General features: G+C 57.0%; 1 protein-coding gene across 3 annotated transcripts in view; it reads left to right on the plus strand.

The window, feature by feature from the left end:
* Positions 1-14,273, plus strand: part of Ndrg4 (NDRG family member 4) — a 41,881-nt gene extending 27,608 nt beyond the window's left edge. For 2 of the 3 annotated variants that reach the window (XM_042672843.1, XM_042672841.1), the window contains exons 4-16: positions 4,559-4,664; positions 4,812-4,932; positions 5,018-5,080; positions 5,266-5,326; positions 9,131-9,217; positions 9,658-9,714; positions 9,942-10,045; positions 10,621-10,677; positions 10,759-10,810; positions 11,557-11,604; positions 11,734-11,769; positions 11,913-11,964; positions 13,991-14,273. In XM_042672843.1, coding sequence (XP_042528777.1) covers positions 4,559-4,664; positions 4,812-4,932; positions 5,018-5,080; positions 5,266-5,326; positions 9,131-9,217; positions 9,658-9,714; positions 9,942-10,045; positions 10,621-10,677; positions 10,759-10,810; positions 11,557-11,604; positions 11,734-11,769; positions 11,913-11,964; positions 13,991-14,145 — 999 coding nt within the window. In that variant the 3' untranslated portion in view covers positions 14,146-14,273. Of the gene's footprint in view, positions 1-1,398; positions 1,524-4,558; positions 4,665-4,811; positions 4,933-5,017; positions 5,081-5,265; positions 5,327-9,130; positions 9,218-9,657; positions 9,715-9,941; positions 10,046-10,620; positions 10,678-10,758; positions 10,811-11,556; positions 11,605-11,733; positions 11,770-11,912; positions 11,965-13,990 lie in introns of those variants that run through there. The other variant, XM_042672842.1, reaches the window with a different exon arrangement.
* The last annotated feature ends 421 nt before the right edge of the window (positions 14,274-14,694 follow it).

A 14,694-nucleotide genomic window follows, 5' to 3' on the forward strand; every position in this document is an offset into this window, starting at 1 on the left:
GGGAAAGCTTGGGGGTGGGGCAGCTTGGGGCCCCAGGCCCGTGGATTTGAAGCCAAGAACTGAGTAGAGAGGAGAATGGCTGTGGCTTGGACAGGACTGTATCAGGTGACTCCCTGGGTACCAGGGAGAGGAGCAAATGGGGAGGGCAGAGGTGGGGGTGGGTGAGGATGGGGTGAGACTCCACCGAGAAGGGTGGGAGGGGCAGGCAGGGCTGGACAGACAGGCTGGGCTTTGCAGTGCCCCAACTCTCCCTCCAGGCATGGACGGGATGTGAGGGGCTCCCCTGTGTCCACACCCCTGCCCTGCCGGGATGAGGGACCCAGCCTCATAGCTAGAGGTCAGAGGTGGAACAGGGAAACGTTGTTGATGCTCCAGGCAGAACACAAGGCCAGGAATAGGGCACAGCCCCATCACCTGGGGCCGGGAGCTGACTGCCCTCCCCAGGGGCAGCCTCCTGCACACGCGGCTGTCAGCTCAGGCTGGAGCCAGAATGGCCTGTTTCTCCACCCAGGAGACAGAATGGGGGCACTGATCCCCAGCCTTCCCCTCCCCCTTCCCTCCCCGTGGAGTCTGAGATGGCTTTGTGCTTCCAACTCCCCTGAGGCCTGGCAACTGAGCACCCTGCTGATTGGCTACCGAAGATAACCCAGTCAGCTGGGACAGGCTGCCTCTTGACCCTCATCTTGTTCCCCGGTGGCCCCTAGCCCCTTTGGGGGGGGGGGAAGAGTAGGAAGGGCAGAGCTGGTAGTACCCTGCTCCTGCAGTCTGCCCAGCACCCCTCCCCCAGTCCTCCATGCAGGCAGAGTAGGAACTGCCCAAGGGGGAGGGAAGCCAGTGGATGGAGAAGGATGGCCCAAGTGGTTTTCAACATGCAGAGACCTTCCTACACTCACACCCCAACTCTCCTCAAAGACCCGGGCCTTTCTGCTGAGGACCTGGTCTGAGGGTCTGGTCCCCAGGATACCGGGCTCTTGTACTCCTAGGAGATAGGTCAAGGGCTCTGCAGGTCCGGGCCCTGCGTGTGAATCCTGCCTTGTTCTGCTCTGTCTGGGTTTGTGTGCATGGCCTGGGGGGATGGGCAGCTTCAGCTAGTGGAGAGTACCTAGGCATTGGGACCAGGGGAACTAGTTCAATACCTGACGTTGAGGCTGAGCTGAGCATCCCTGATGCTGAGACCATCAGGATGCTGGGAGCTGGGAGGAAGGAGCTGGAAGGAGGGTGGGCTAAGCAAGAACCTCAGAAGCCAATTGGAGCCAGGTTTGTCTCCCAGTAGCCAATCTGGGAGTGACTGCTCGCTGCCAGCCAGTGGCTGCTCAGAAGCCTTGCAAGGAGGCGGGGCCAGCTTGGGCGGGCCAGGATCTGTGAATAAATGGCCCAGAGCCCCGCTGAGCTCCATCACAGAGCCGCTGGTCTCCCACCCGAGCTGTCCCCTCCCTCCAGACGCCAGTGACTCAGGCTTTTATTTGCTCTTCCTGCTCAAGCAAGCTCCCTCCCTTGGCAAGATGCCGGAGTGCTGGGATGGGGTGAGTGAGGGGCCAGGGGAGGGGGGCCACGAGATAGGTAGGGAGGACAGCCATCCTTGTGACCTGCAAGAGGGATGCGGCATCCCTCTGCGCTTGTCTAGTGCCTTCTCCCATCCTCCTGCTGATCCTGGTCTGCAGACGTAGCTGGGGACAGCTGCCAGTTAGGCCTGGGAAGGGCATGGAAGGGAGGGGTGAAGTCTGCGGTACGTAATCAGTATTCAGTGTATGCCCATCCCATGCCCTACTGCTCTGTGCCTTCTGCTGGGCATGTGTCTGCTGGTGTGGTGTCCAGGTGTTGGGGTCTAGCCCAGCCTGGTGCACAAGGCTCCCCTCTCTGGCCAGTCACTAGCTTTTCAAGGCCCTGCCTGCTAGTTCCGGGCCTGTCTCTTGGGGGATTGTCTGGGGGTTTGGATTGCTGTGGCAGGTGCCCATGGAAGGACAGATGGACTGTTTTCCTTAGGAGTTGCCTGTGCATCCCCAGGGCATGGGGGGAGGGGCAGGGGACAGAACGACATGGAGGTCAGTGTTTTCAGAAAGGAGGTACGATGGGAGGAGACAGACTAGGAGGGTCCCCCCGCCCCCCGTGCCTCGGTCGGTAAGCTAGCGAGGCAACACTGTGAGGGGTGGGGACCTGGGCTTCTAGTACAGCGCCTCCTGCCCTTGGAGGGGCAGCAGCTGGTACCCAAAGCTCCAGTTCTTCCTCAAGGAGGGAGAGACAAGGGCAGACCTGTCTCCCTGCCCTTCGCTGCTTCGGGGTGAATAATTAATGGGGCTGACAAATCTCAGCCCCAACAGTACCACCCCTGATGCGCCAGAGCCCCAGCCATGCCCACCCCCCAGTCAAGGTCACTGGCAGGGAAGACAAGCTGTGGGGGATGGCAGAGCCCCCTCCCCCGCCGCCTGCCGCAGTGCATCCCGCAGGTGCCCACCTGGGGGCGGGGCCGGCTCTGACGTCACCGGGAGCCAATGGGAACGCTCCACCCTGGGAGTTGGGGGTCTCAGAGCTGCGTGAGGCCGCTGCCCTTGGGCTGTCCCCCAACACCTTGGGCAGCATCTAGGGAGAGGGGGAGCTCAGCTTGTCAGGCTGAACTGGGTCAGAGCTCCTCAGGCAGGGTCGTGCATGGGGTGCTGGACCGATTGGGGGAGATCTTAGGGAGGAGCAGCCAAGGTCACTAGGCCTGGGGACAGATAAGCTGGTCTTCCCCCCTATCCCCCTCTTCCTCCACACCCCTGTGGCCTGTCCAAACCTAGCCCTTCCTAGCCCAGGAAGTAAACCTTAGTAGGCTCAGCTCTGCTGCCCTAGGGGACCTGGACTGCCACCCCAAGGCTAGGACGGGACAGACGGTGACCTCAGCAATGGAGGGTGGAGGTTTGGGTTTGGAGGGTGCCCTGGGTCCCAACATCTGCCCGGAAGAGCTTGAGCTACCTGACCCAGAGGCCTGCCCACTGCAGCTGGTCCCTGCAGCGAGTATGCGCGATTGCTCCACCCAGCCCCTCCCTCCAGAGGCCTGCGAGGTGAGTGGCCTGGACTGCAGTGGGCCCCAGCAGGGACGGCAGCTATGGAGAGTGTCTGCATGCTCAGGATATCTCTTGGGTAAAACTCAAAATCCACTCCAGAAAGCCCAGCTCGCGGTGTGGGGCCCAGGCCCCTGAGGGCACGCCTGCCCCCCCCCCCCCCCACCTTCCAGGGGCTGGGCTCAACTTTGGCCAAGGCAGATAGCTCCCTGGACTTCCGTTTCCTCCTCTGGCTTGTGCCTGAGTGAGGTGGGAATGAGGTGACATGTACATATGAGGGAGGCAGGCCTAGGAGGCTGCGGTGGGTTAGACCTGCTGGAGGACTACAGGGAGCAAAAGCAAAAGCCAAGCAAAACAAAAAACAGGTTCCCAGCCGAATATGGCCTTTAAACATGGTATTGGAACCATCTTGCCACTCCCCACTGGGGACAGCCCGTGCTAGCTGTCCTCTGAAAGCAGACCCTGGAAAGCCCGAGAAGCATCTCCAGCCACCCAAGTCCCCCTTTCTGAACCCAAGTGTTTCCATCTGCAAAATGGAGATTAGGGTTCATTCCCTCTTCCTGAGTAACAGAGGACCGCGCGCACATGCTGGTGCTTCTGGCCAGCTGCTGTTTCTCCCTGTCCTTGAACCCAGCCCCACCTTGCGCTCTGAACCACCTGCTCTAGCATGGCGGCTCCCTTCCATTCAGGCCGGGCTGCTTACTCAGCTCTGGCAGGCCCTCTTGGGGTTTCCTGATTAAGTGACCAAGAACAATTCATCTGTAAAGGGGCATCTCCCCAAGGCTCAGGAAGCACAGCAGCCTCCTCTCAGGGATAAGATGGTAGCTGAGGAAGTCCTCATGAGATGGCCCCCCAGGGAAGAGGGGAGACAGTGAGGGGGCCAGCCAGTCCTCCTGAAAGCCTAATGATCTGAGCAGCGAAGCCAAGCAAGAGTGAGGACTCAGGATGACCCCAGAGCAGAACTGCAGGCGGGAGCCCCCAGGGGGGCTTGGAGCACGGGGAAGAGCATTCAAGGTGGAGGGAGGTGCAGGGAGCTGCAGGAGCTAGAGCCCAGGGTGGGAGCCAGGGGCGGGTGTGGGGTCCCAAGCAGGGCGTGGCTGGCCAAGGGGTGTTTGCTGTGGAATCCGGCAAAGCAGCCGTGGTCATTCCTCTTCCAGAGCAGGGAGCCCTTGAGGGTTCTGAGTGGGTGAGGGGCTTGGGCTGTGGTGGTAGGACAGCATGAGTGGTTGCAGTGAGATGGGAAAAAATGGCCTCTCCTGGAGGGCTGAGTCTGCACTCAGCAGGGCCTGGGCACTGGCAGCACAGTGCATGGGCTGGATTGCAGCGGAGACCAGCACTTTCCATGCAGTCCATGTTGGTCTTCTGCTAGACACCCCTGAGTAAGGGGGCTCCATTGACTTGAACTCTGATGAGACCCTACCATCGGCCCAGCAGCTTTTAGACTGCCTGGCCTCCGCATTCCCCAGAAAGCCTGGGGCGGGAGCAGCCCTGTAGCCGGCGGCGCTGTGTGTCTTGCCTAGGAGCACGATATCGAGACGCCATATGGCCTACTGCACGTGGTGATCCGGGGCTCCCCCAAGGGGAACCGCCCAGCCATCCTCACCTACCACGATGTGGGCCTCAACCGTAAGTACAGCCCGGCCCCCTCCTGGCCTGCGGCACCCTCAATCTGCCAAAGTGGCCAGGCCTCCCCTCCCTCCACACCAGGCCTGACGACCGCTGCGCAGGCTTGGCTCTGTGGCTCAGCGGCCTTCTGCCCCCTGTCCTCTGCAGACAAGCTGTGCTTCAACACCTTCTTCAACTTCGAGGACATGCAGGAGATCACCAAGCACTTTGTGGTGTGCCACGTGGACGCCCCCGGACAGCAGGTGGGGGCGTCACAGTTCCCTCAGGGGTAGGTAACCCGGAGCCCCTCCACCCACCCTCCCCAGCCCCGCACCCTAGCTGCACCCAGGCCCTGACCTCTGTGCTGCCTTCAGGTACCAGTTCCCCTCCTTGGAGCAGCTGGCCGCCATGCTCCCCAGCGTGGTTCAGCACTTTGGGTGAGTTCTCATCTCCCCCAGCCACGGCCCCCGCGTCTAGACTAGGGCTAGAAGTACCCACCAGGTACTTCTACTGGAGCCTCAGCCACCTGGCTCCAGTAAAGGCCTGGTGGGCAGGGCCTCGCTGGCGGGTTTCTGGGAAATGACACCCCAGCCCTAGAGTAACCAGCCCTGCTCTGTGCTAGGTTCAAGTATGTGATTGGCATCGGAGTGGGAGCCGGAGCCTATGTGCTGGCCAAGTTTGCGGTGAGTCTCCTGCCCCCACCCAGAACCCCAGCTCCAGTGGAAAAGGGGGCTTCTGCAGCGAGGGACTCTCTCTGGTTTTTCTGCTACCTTTTCTCCTCCTTTTAATTTTTCCTCACTTAAAAACAAAACAAAAGAAGCCATTTTCCATCAAAGGAAGCTAACTTTCAAAAATTCAAGAGGTGATATCTCAGGCTTCCTTCAGAAACAATGAACCTCAACCTCTTGCTTAACCTTTATGCAGGGTGGGTGTGTGTCTGTGTGTCTGTCTGTGTGTCTGTGTGCGTGCACGCGTCCTAGGGCTTGAACTCTGGGTCTGAATGCTGTTCTTTAGCTTTTTCACTCAAGGCTAGAACTCTAACACTTGAGCAACCAGCTCTCCTTCCAGCTTTCTGGTGGTTAAGTGATGATGAGAGTCTCGTGGACTTAGGAAAGTTCGAAGACTACGCAACTGGGATCCCCAGATCTTAGCCTCCTGAGTAGCTAAGATTAAAAGCATAAACCACCAGCATTCAGCTCAAAATTTCTACTAGCAACAAAATATGCAACTAATTGCCTGCTCTCCAGAGTTGTTGGTGATACAGAGGTGGCATTGAGGTCACCTATTAAAGTGACATTTGAACATTTGACTTTTTAAAAAATTTGATTTGTTTTGTTTTTTTGTTGGGCTTGGGGCTTGAACTTGGTGGGGCCTGGGTTCTGTCCCTGAACAATTTTTGCTCAAGGCTAGCATTCTACCACTTTGAGCTGTATAGCACCACTTCTGGTTTTCTGGTGGTTCATTGGAGATAAGAGTCTCACTGACTTTCCTGCCTGGGCTGGCTTTGAACCACCATCCTCAGATCTCAGCCTCCTGAGTAGTTAGGATTCTAAGCATGAGCTATCAGCACCTGGGTCGTTTGACTTTTTTGAAGTTAAAAAAGTATACTATAGGGCTGGGAAGGTGGCTCAGTGGTAGAGTGCATGCCTTGCATGCATGAGGCCCTGGGTTCAATTCCTCAGCACCACACAAGCAGAAAAAGCCAGAAGTGGAGCTGTGGCTCAAGTGGTAGAGCTCTGGCCTTGAGCTGAAGAGCTGAGGGACAGTGCCCAGGTCCAGAGTTCAGGCCCCACAACCAACAACAACAACAACAAAAATTATGCTATATTAACCTCATGAAGTCTGTGAAATCTAAAAAAACATAATGCAAGTCAGGAAAGCTTTGTTTGTTTTGTCTTTTTTTTTTTTTTTGCCAGTCCTGGGGTTTGAACTCAGGGCCTTAGGCATGTCCCTGAGCTTCTTTTTGCTCAAGGCTAGCACTCTACCACTTGAGCCACAATACCACTTCTGGCTTTTTCTGTTTATGTGATACTGAGGGATCATGTGGGCTCCATGCATGCTAGGCAAGCATCTACCACAAAGCCACATTCTCAGCCCCAGGAAGGCTTTTTATTTCTAAAATCACAGATGAAATCTTCAAAGAGAATCTTAAAATCTTTACATAGAAATAATCAAGGATTTTAAAATCCTGTTTTAAGCCCTGTACACCACCACTGTTAACTATAGACTTCTCCAAACCATGCAGACAAACCCAATGGGGCGTAGTATTGTGTGAATTTTGTCATTGAGCAGAAAATGCAGATCTTAGCCTGGCAGCTCCATTGGCCCACACTTGTAATCCTAGCCACTGAGGAGGCTGAGATCTGGAAGATCATGGTTTGAGGACAGCCTTAGCAGAAAATTCTGCCAGACTGTATCTCCAAATATAACCAGCAAAAGAACAGAACTGGAGACAGCTCACTTGAGCTATGTCTAACAAGCCAGAGGCTCAAACCACCCCCCCCCCCAATGAAAAAGGCAGCTATTTCCCCAGTGTTTAATATAAAACAGGCCCTGAAAAGAGCAGTTTCTTAAATTATGTCACAAGGGCTTCATTCTCCTTGGTGGTACTGGGCTTTAAACACTCAAAACATCATGCTTGCTCTATTGCTGCGCTGTGCCCCCCAGCCCAGGTAGCTGGGATTACAGGCCTGTATCACCATGCTCGACTAAGGTCTTTATTTTGTATAAAAGTAATCAGACATACTTAACGTGTTTGCGTATTTGTTTATGTAGTTGGGAAGTTAATTATGCACTGGGATTTGAACTCAGGGTCTCATGCTTCCTAGGTGAGTGCTCCCACTTGTCTAGCCCAAGGTTTTAAGATGTTTAGTATTGAGTTTTGCAGCACTACTTTCAAAAATGTATTAAAGGGGTTGATGATGTGGTTTCATGGTAGGATGTTTGCAAAACCATGGATGCATGAGGTCCTGGGTTCAATCCCTAGCACTGCATTAATTAATTACTTAATTAAATGTGGAGGTGGTCTGAGCTGGGTCTTGGAGCTACTGTGGAAGGGAACATGCAAGACACATTGGTCGTCCTAGAGCGTAAGGGACCATGGTTACCAAGGCAGTGGAGGGTTGGATATCTCCACCTGAGTTAGCAGAGTGAGTTTGGTTATTACACAGCCTAGGAGAATACATCATTCCAGCTGGGCAAGAGGACTTGGAGAATGTCCAACTGAGCTATAGTTCCTACGAAGTGACCTGTCCCCCCCCCTCAAAAAAAAAATAGTACTAGCCAGGTGCCAGTGGCTTATTCCTATAATCCTAGCTACTCAGAAGGCTGAGATCTGAGGATAGCTGTTCAAAGTCAGCCTGGGCAAGAAAGTCAGTGAGTCTCTCTTTTTTGTGTGTGTGTCAGTTGTAGGTCTTGAACTCTTGGGCCTGGGTGCTGTCCCTCAGCTCTTCATCTCAAGGCGAGCGCTCTACCACTTGAGCCACAGCAACACTTCCGGTTTTCTGATGGTTAATTGGAGATAAGAGTCTCCACTTTTTCCTGCCCAGGCTGGCTTTGAACCAAGATCCTCATATCTCAGCCTCCTGAGTAGCTAGGATTACAGGTGTGAGCCACCAGCGTCCAGCTCAGTGAGACTCTTAGTGGCGCTGTGGCTCAAAGGGGTAGAGAGGCTAGCCTTGGGCAAAAGAGCTCAGGGACAGTGCCCAGGCCCTGAGTTTAAGCCCTACAACCAACCAAAAGAAAAAAAAAATGGCCTGTCCCTATCTTGGGGGCTATTGACTGTTCATAGCAATAATAATACACAAATAGACACACTTTGTGGGTACTTGGGTTTTGAGCATGGATTTCATGTTTGCTATGCAAGTGTTCACTGTGCCAGTTCTTTTTTATTTTTTACTTTCTTTTTCTAATAGGGTCTCCAAAGCTTGCCTGGAACAGAAACTCTCCTACTTCTGTCCCCATAACTGTTCATTGAGAAGGGATTTCACTAACTTTATGTTTACTTAATCTGGCCTCTAACTTCCTACTTCTCCTCCCAAGTAGCTGGGTTTACAGATAGGAGCCACCGCACCTGGACATGCTGCCCTTTCAAAGGGTGGAAGACATTGATAGAAATCAATGATATCATTATGTAGCCTAGGCCAGCCTCAAACTCCAGATCTTCCTGCCTTTGCCTCTGTAGTGCTGGGCCTGCAGACCTGTGTCTCCATATCCTGCACAGTAAATCAGAGCTCAGCATGGCTGCTACAGCCAGCTGCTCCTCAACGGCCTCTTTAGATGTGAAGTGTTTTGCCACAGTCCCACCTTTCCAGCCATCTGGGAGAAAGGCACGACTGTGATTTTAAAAACTACTGACTCTTACTGAGTAGTTGTACAAAGGGGTCTCAATTCCAGACATTAGGGCTAAATTGACAGCTTTCTAGATGGGGTGAAGGGAGCCTCCCTCCTCCCTTCTCACCCAGCCTCTTCTCCCTGGTCCCCTGCAGCTCATCTTCCCTGACCTGGTGGAGGGGCTGGTGCTAGTGAACATTGATCCCAACGGCAAAGGCTGGATTGACTGGGCTGCCACCAAGGTGAGTGTTAGGGGAAAGGCGAGAAGCATGAAAGCAGGCACAGATGCCGTCTCCACAGACCAGACCCACGTCAATGGATTCCAGTTGAAGAGGGACGCCACGGTGACCTGAGGAGAGTCAGGAGACACGAGGCATGCTGGGGGCAGGCGGACGGGACTTCAGCAGTGTTGGAGGTGGCTGGAGGGTACAAAAAGGCTCAGGACTTGCTTTGCAAGTTTGTGGTTTCAGCCTGAAGTGATTTACACGGGCCTGGTTCCAGACGTCCATTGTACAAACCCACTAGGCAGGTCCCGCTTCAGCCACGTGTGGCCTGCTTTGGGGAATTCAGGCATGGGAGGGGTGGGGGGAGTGGGCTTTCACGTTTTGAGACTGCAGAGGTGGGGGGCCAGGGGAGGCCCCCTGCTCAAGATGGCACCCCCCCCATGCGTCCCCTCCCACAGCTCTCTGGCCTGACCAGCACCCTACCTGACACGGTGCTATCCCACCTCTTCAGCCAGGTAAGGGGGGAAGGGGGGCTTCTGCAGTGCCAGTGGGCTGGGCCGCCCCATCCCTGCTCAGCAGGAGGCTGACATGTCCCTGACTTCTGTGTTTATTTGCGATGAATGGCATTTCCAGGAGCAATGGGGGTGGGAGGCTTCCCCTCCTCTCCCTCCTAAGGCCCCCCCCCCACTGCCCTGCTGAGCCTCTCTGCCCCCCCCCCCCCCGCACCCCTTCCCGGGCCCAGGAGGAGCTGGTGAATAACACGGAGCTGGTGCAGAGCTACCGGCAGCAGATCTCCAACGTGGTGAACCAGGCCAACCTGCAGCTCTTCTGGAACATGTACAACAGGTGTGGGCGCACAGGGGCGGGGTCCCTCCCCTGGCCGCCCCCAGGAGGAGGCAGGGAGAGGGCTAGCCTCCTGCGCAGGGCTCACAGGCTCCGGGGCGGGGGGGTCGCAGGAGAAGCAGGGCTGTGGGTTCTTCCGCCTCTCCCTTGCTGGCTGGGCACTGGGGGTGCTAGGGACCCCCTTGGCCCCAACTTGGAATTCTGGTGCCCAACCTCTGAAGTGAGGAGATGCTTGGGTGACGTTCCTAGCTGTGCTCCTTAGACTCCTGTGGGGATGTCTGGGGGGGGGGGGGACAGCCCTCTCTCCTTCCTTATGTTCGTAATAATTAAGCACCTGGTGGAAAATCTGAATACTTGATAAGCCCCAGCTGGGGCACAGTGCTAAAAACAACTAAGTGAGAACCCTGCCCTGACTTCCACGTGGTCCACGAGATCCACGAGCAAGAGCAGCTGCAGAACCTCCAGCCTCGCCCTGTTCCGAGGGCGTGCACAGCTTGGGGGTGTTGGGCTTGCCCTTTTCCTAACGAGTCCTGGGTTTGCCCCCCTCGCCCACCTCTGCCTCTGCTTCTCCCCTGCAGCCGACGAGACCTGGACATTAACCGGCCCGGGACGGTTCCCAATGCCAAGACCCTCCGGTGAGTGGCCACTGCGCTTGCAGCCGGCCCCTGCCTGTGCCCTGCGCCGGGCCAGACAGCTCTTTTCCTCTGTGCCCACAGCTGCCCTGTGATGCTGGTGGTTGGCGACAATGCCCCTGCTGAGGAGGGGGTGGTGAGTGCGAGGCTGTGTCCTGGGGGGTGGGGGGGATGGGAGGTCAGGGCCAGGAGCTCTTTAGACCTGGACAGCCAGGCCAGCTCTGGATGCAGTCTGGGATCACTGCAGGGTCAAGTGTGGGGTGGTGACCTTCCCTTCTTCCCTGCCACCTTGCCATTCCTGCCCGGTCACTCCCATGGCGCAGGTGAAGGGGCCTGGAAAGTGCGGAGCGCTGGAGACAGGGCTCTGGCCAGGCTTCCTGACACCCCATTCCTCCCCAGCAATGCAGCCTCATCTATGCACTTCAGGCAGGCCCAGAGCTGAAGACCCCTTCTTCTAACATTAGAAAGACCTTTTATGATTTAAGTCATTTACACTCTCAACACTGTTCCCTTGGGCCACCCAGACACCCGGAGATGGGTATGGGCCTGTGTGTCGCCGCTCTCAGTAGCGCTCTGGCCTCAGGCAGCCTGGGGTTGGGCAGAGGTGGGCATCAGTACAGAGCTGCTTGGAGGCTTCGGGGCCTGCGAGTGCTCAGAGCAATTCCAGGTGCCCAAAAAATTCCAGCCTTCCCGTGCCCACAGCCAGGCCCTGGACCTGTACCTGCTCTCTCTTCCTCTCTCCCTCCTTTCTGAGGCACAGACCTACCTTACACACATTGTCCATACCACATCCACACCCACACACACACACACGCGCGCACACACACACACAGAGTGGTACAGGGAGCGGGGCTGTTGCTGCAGCTGAGTCCTGTCCCACAGGTTGAATGCAACTCCAAACTGGACCCGACTTCCACGACCTTCCTGAAGGTGAGCCCTTCCTCTAGCCCCCAGCCAGCCTCCACTGTGGGCCCGGTGGCCAGGCAGGGCCTGCCTGGGCCCCAGGTGTCTGACCCAGCTGAGCAGCTGCCTCAGCTCACCCTGCCCCTCCTCTTGCAGATGGCAGATTCTGGGGGCCTTCCCCAAGTTACACAGGTGAGATTCTTGGCCCTCCTGCTTTTCTATCACCTAGCATGATGGGGTGGGCAGTTGGGAGGGAGGGAGACCCCCCCCTTCCCTGTCACCCTATAAATCCTAGACAGCCAATCAAAGTATGTGACTGTCCTACTCCCCTGCAGCCAGGAAAGCTGACTGAGGCCTTCAAATACTTCCTGCAAGGCATGGGATACAGTAAGTGCACCCCCACCCACACTGGGCAAGGGCGGGGCAGAGGGGCGGGGTGTCTACCCTGACTTCTGGGTTGCCTGGGCCCCAGACCCTGGGCTGCGCTCTCCAGACTCCACCCACACTGTAAGGAACTTATTCAGGCCGGGCCTGGACATGGGCACTATTCTGAGGGCAGTGCTGGGCCTGCTGGGAGAGGACTCTTCTTCCAGCCCCCGGGGCCGGGGGCCTGGGCTGGGTCCTGCCAGGGAAGCTCATTTGAGGTGAGCCACCCTCCCCTGCTGGGCCTGCATCCCTGGTGGAAGGTGGTATCTAGGGCCACCACAGGGAGTAGGTTTGGAGTCTAGGGACCAGGGAAGGTAAGTGGGGATTCCCGTTTGAGTGTTAGGACCTGAGGACACACTGTGTCGAGACCAGTTTCCTGTTCCCCTGTGTTTCCTCAAACTTCCCCCTGGGCAGCAATGATGAGATGGACACCGTGCCAGCCGGCCCCTCACTCATGCATATGGTGACTGCTTTGTTCTGATGGACGCTTATCCCCTCCCCGCAACACGCAGCTACTCCTCCACCACCAGGAAGCCAGCTTCTCCCTAACTTTGCCTGCTTCCCCAATCCCCACAGACTTCCACCCTGGAGCTCATGCCTGCAGGGAGCACTGATGGGGGAGGCTGGAATTCCTCTGACCCTGGGGCCTGCCAGCCTCTCTGGGAAGGAGGGCAGAGAGGCGGGAAGCACAGCCAGGGCCCTGTGCGTGTGATGCAGCTCTGTGAGCACTTGAGAGGAGCGAGCAGCCCTGGCAGGACGCCCCTCTTCTCCCCCGACGGCCCAGGAGTTAGGAGGGACTTTCAATATTTGCAGGCCTTTCCCATCTTGTATATGGACCCAGAAGAATGGCGAGAGCTCTGGAATTCGGATGTGGGCCTGGGGGGTTAGGGGACAGGGAGAGCCGGGCTCCTGCTGTTAGGGCTCCCATGGGCCAGATTGAGATCCGCCCCTGCTGACGATCAGGGCTGGAGCTCAGGCAGCCTGGCCCCTCTGGGCTTTTGGAGGCCGAGCCCTCCTTGGTCCTGTCCATCTGTCTTGTCTTCTTGGCCTGTTCCAGTACCGCTGCCTGGGCCTGGCCCCGCCCTGATCTGTGTCTCTTCCCTGTCCCCACCCCCCTCTCTGGCTCTGTCTTCTCTCTTAGTTGCGTACTTGAAGGATCGAAGGCTGAGTGGAGGAGCAGGTAGCCCCATGGCCCCTCTCCTGATGCATGGACACCCCTCCCAGCCGCGCCTCCCCCTCCCCCCCCCTTGCTCCTTCTGTGCAGTGCTGCAGCCAGGCCGCATCTTGCTGTGGTTTAGAATTTTGTGTTCTTTTCAACTCAGAACCCCAGTGGACTCCTGCTCTTCCACACACCCAGAGCCACCCTGGGCTGTGTCTCATTTGGAGGTTCGCTATTGGCCTTGCTGAGCTGCTACAGGCTGTGGGACTTTCAGAGCTCTGGGAGTTAGAAGCAGAACCTCCTCAAATGTAGTCAGGCCAACCTTGCAGGCACTGTATGTAGCCCCGGCCAAGCCGGGCGGGTGGAGTTCAGAAGGGTAGTATTACTTCCTCAGGCTTCTCAGCTGCAGGACTGAGAATTAAGGTCAGAAGCAGAATCCAAGGCAAGCTGGGAGCCAGGACGCCACATCTTCTTTAGAGAAGCCATCCGGCCTCCCGCCCATCATCCTCTTCACAGAGGCCTAGTTGACAAGACAGCCCATCCCCGCTCACCACAAGGGTGCCTGGTTCAGTGCCCACCCAGTCCCAGCCATAGCTGGACAGCCACTGGAAGGCAGGCCCTTGCTGGCCACAGCCCCTTCCGTCCAGTCACCGCGGCTGGCTCTGCATGCCACAGGCCTGAAGGAGCCCAGTCCCATGGCTTTGGGCGGGCCTCTCTGCCATCGTTAGGCTGGGTCTTGCTGGCCGCTTCGCTTGCATTTTCCATGTCCTACCTGCTGGTGCCAGGTCCTACGTGCTGGTCCTCACACTTGTTCATTTGCGTCCACAGTGCCCTCTGCCAGCATGACCCGTCTGGCACGCTCTCGCACCGCCTCCCTCACCAGCGCCAGCTCGGTGGAGGGCAGCCGCCCACAGGCCTGCACTCACTCGGAAAGCAGTGAGGGGCTGGGCCAGGTCAACCACACCATGGAGGTGTCCTGCTGAAGCTCATGGTCCTGCCCAAGATGCCCACCTAGCGGGGTCCCCTGCCACCCCTGCGCCGGCTCATTGTTCCTTTAGTTTCTTTTTGTGAGGGTAAAGGGGAGGAGATGAAGGTTGTTTTTCTTTTTTTTTTTTAAACGAGGGGATCCAACTTGATGCTTGCAGTAGAACAGTCTGAGATGGTTTGAGGGGCATCTCCTCCTCCCCAGCCCGTCTCCCCCAGTGCGTTCATTTGGCTGATGCGCCTCCTTACCCCCCCCCCCCACTCTGGCACTGTGAGGGGAGCCTTGGACAGGGCCCGAGTCCTCTAAGAACGGAGGCCAGCAAGAGCAGGGGTAGGAGGAAGACCCCCGGCAGGCAGGTTTGAAGATGGGCGCAGTTTTGAGATGGTGGATGCTGAGCTCACACTCCCGATGTGGGGGACAGGAGGCTGCAGCAAGGAGCCCCGTGCCTCTGAAGGCCTCTTCCCCTCAACCCCTCCACCACCAAGCACACTTTGCAGTTTGTAGTACAGGTGACAATCATGTGGATGGTAACCACAAGGGGGCGCTG

The sequence above is a fragment of the Dipodomys spectabilis genome, unplaced genomic scaffold, assembly GCF_019054845.1.
Source record: "Dipodomys spectabilis isolate Male_0828 unplaced genomic scaffold, ASM1905484v1 ptg000773l, whole genome shotgun sequence".
Taxonomy (NCBI): Eukaryota; Metazoa; Chordata; class Mammalia; order Rodentia; family Heteromyidae; genus Dipodomys; species Dipodomys spectabilis.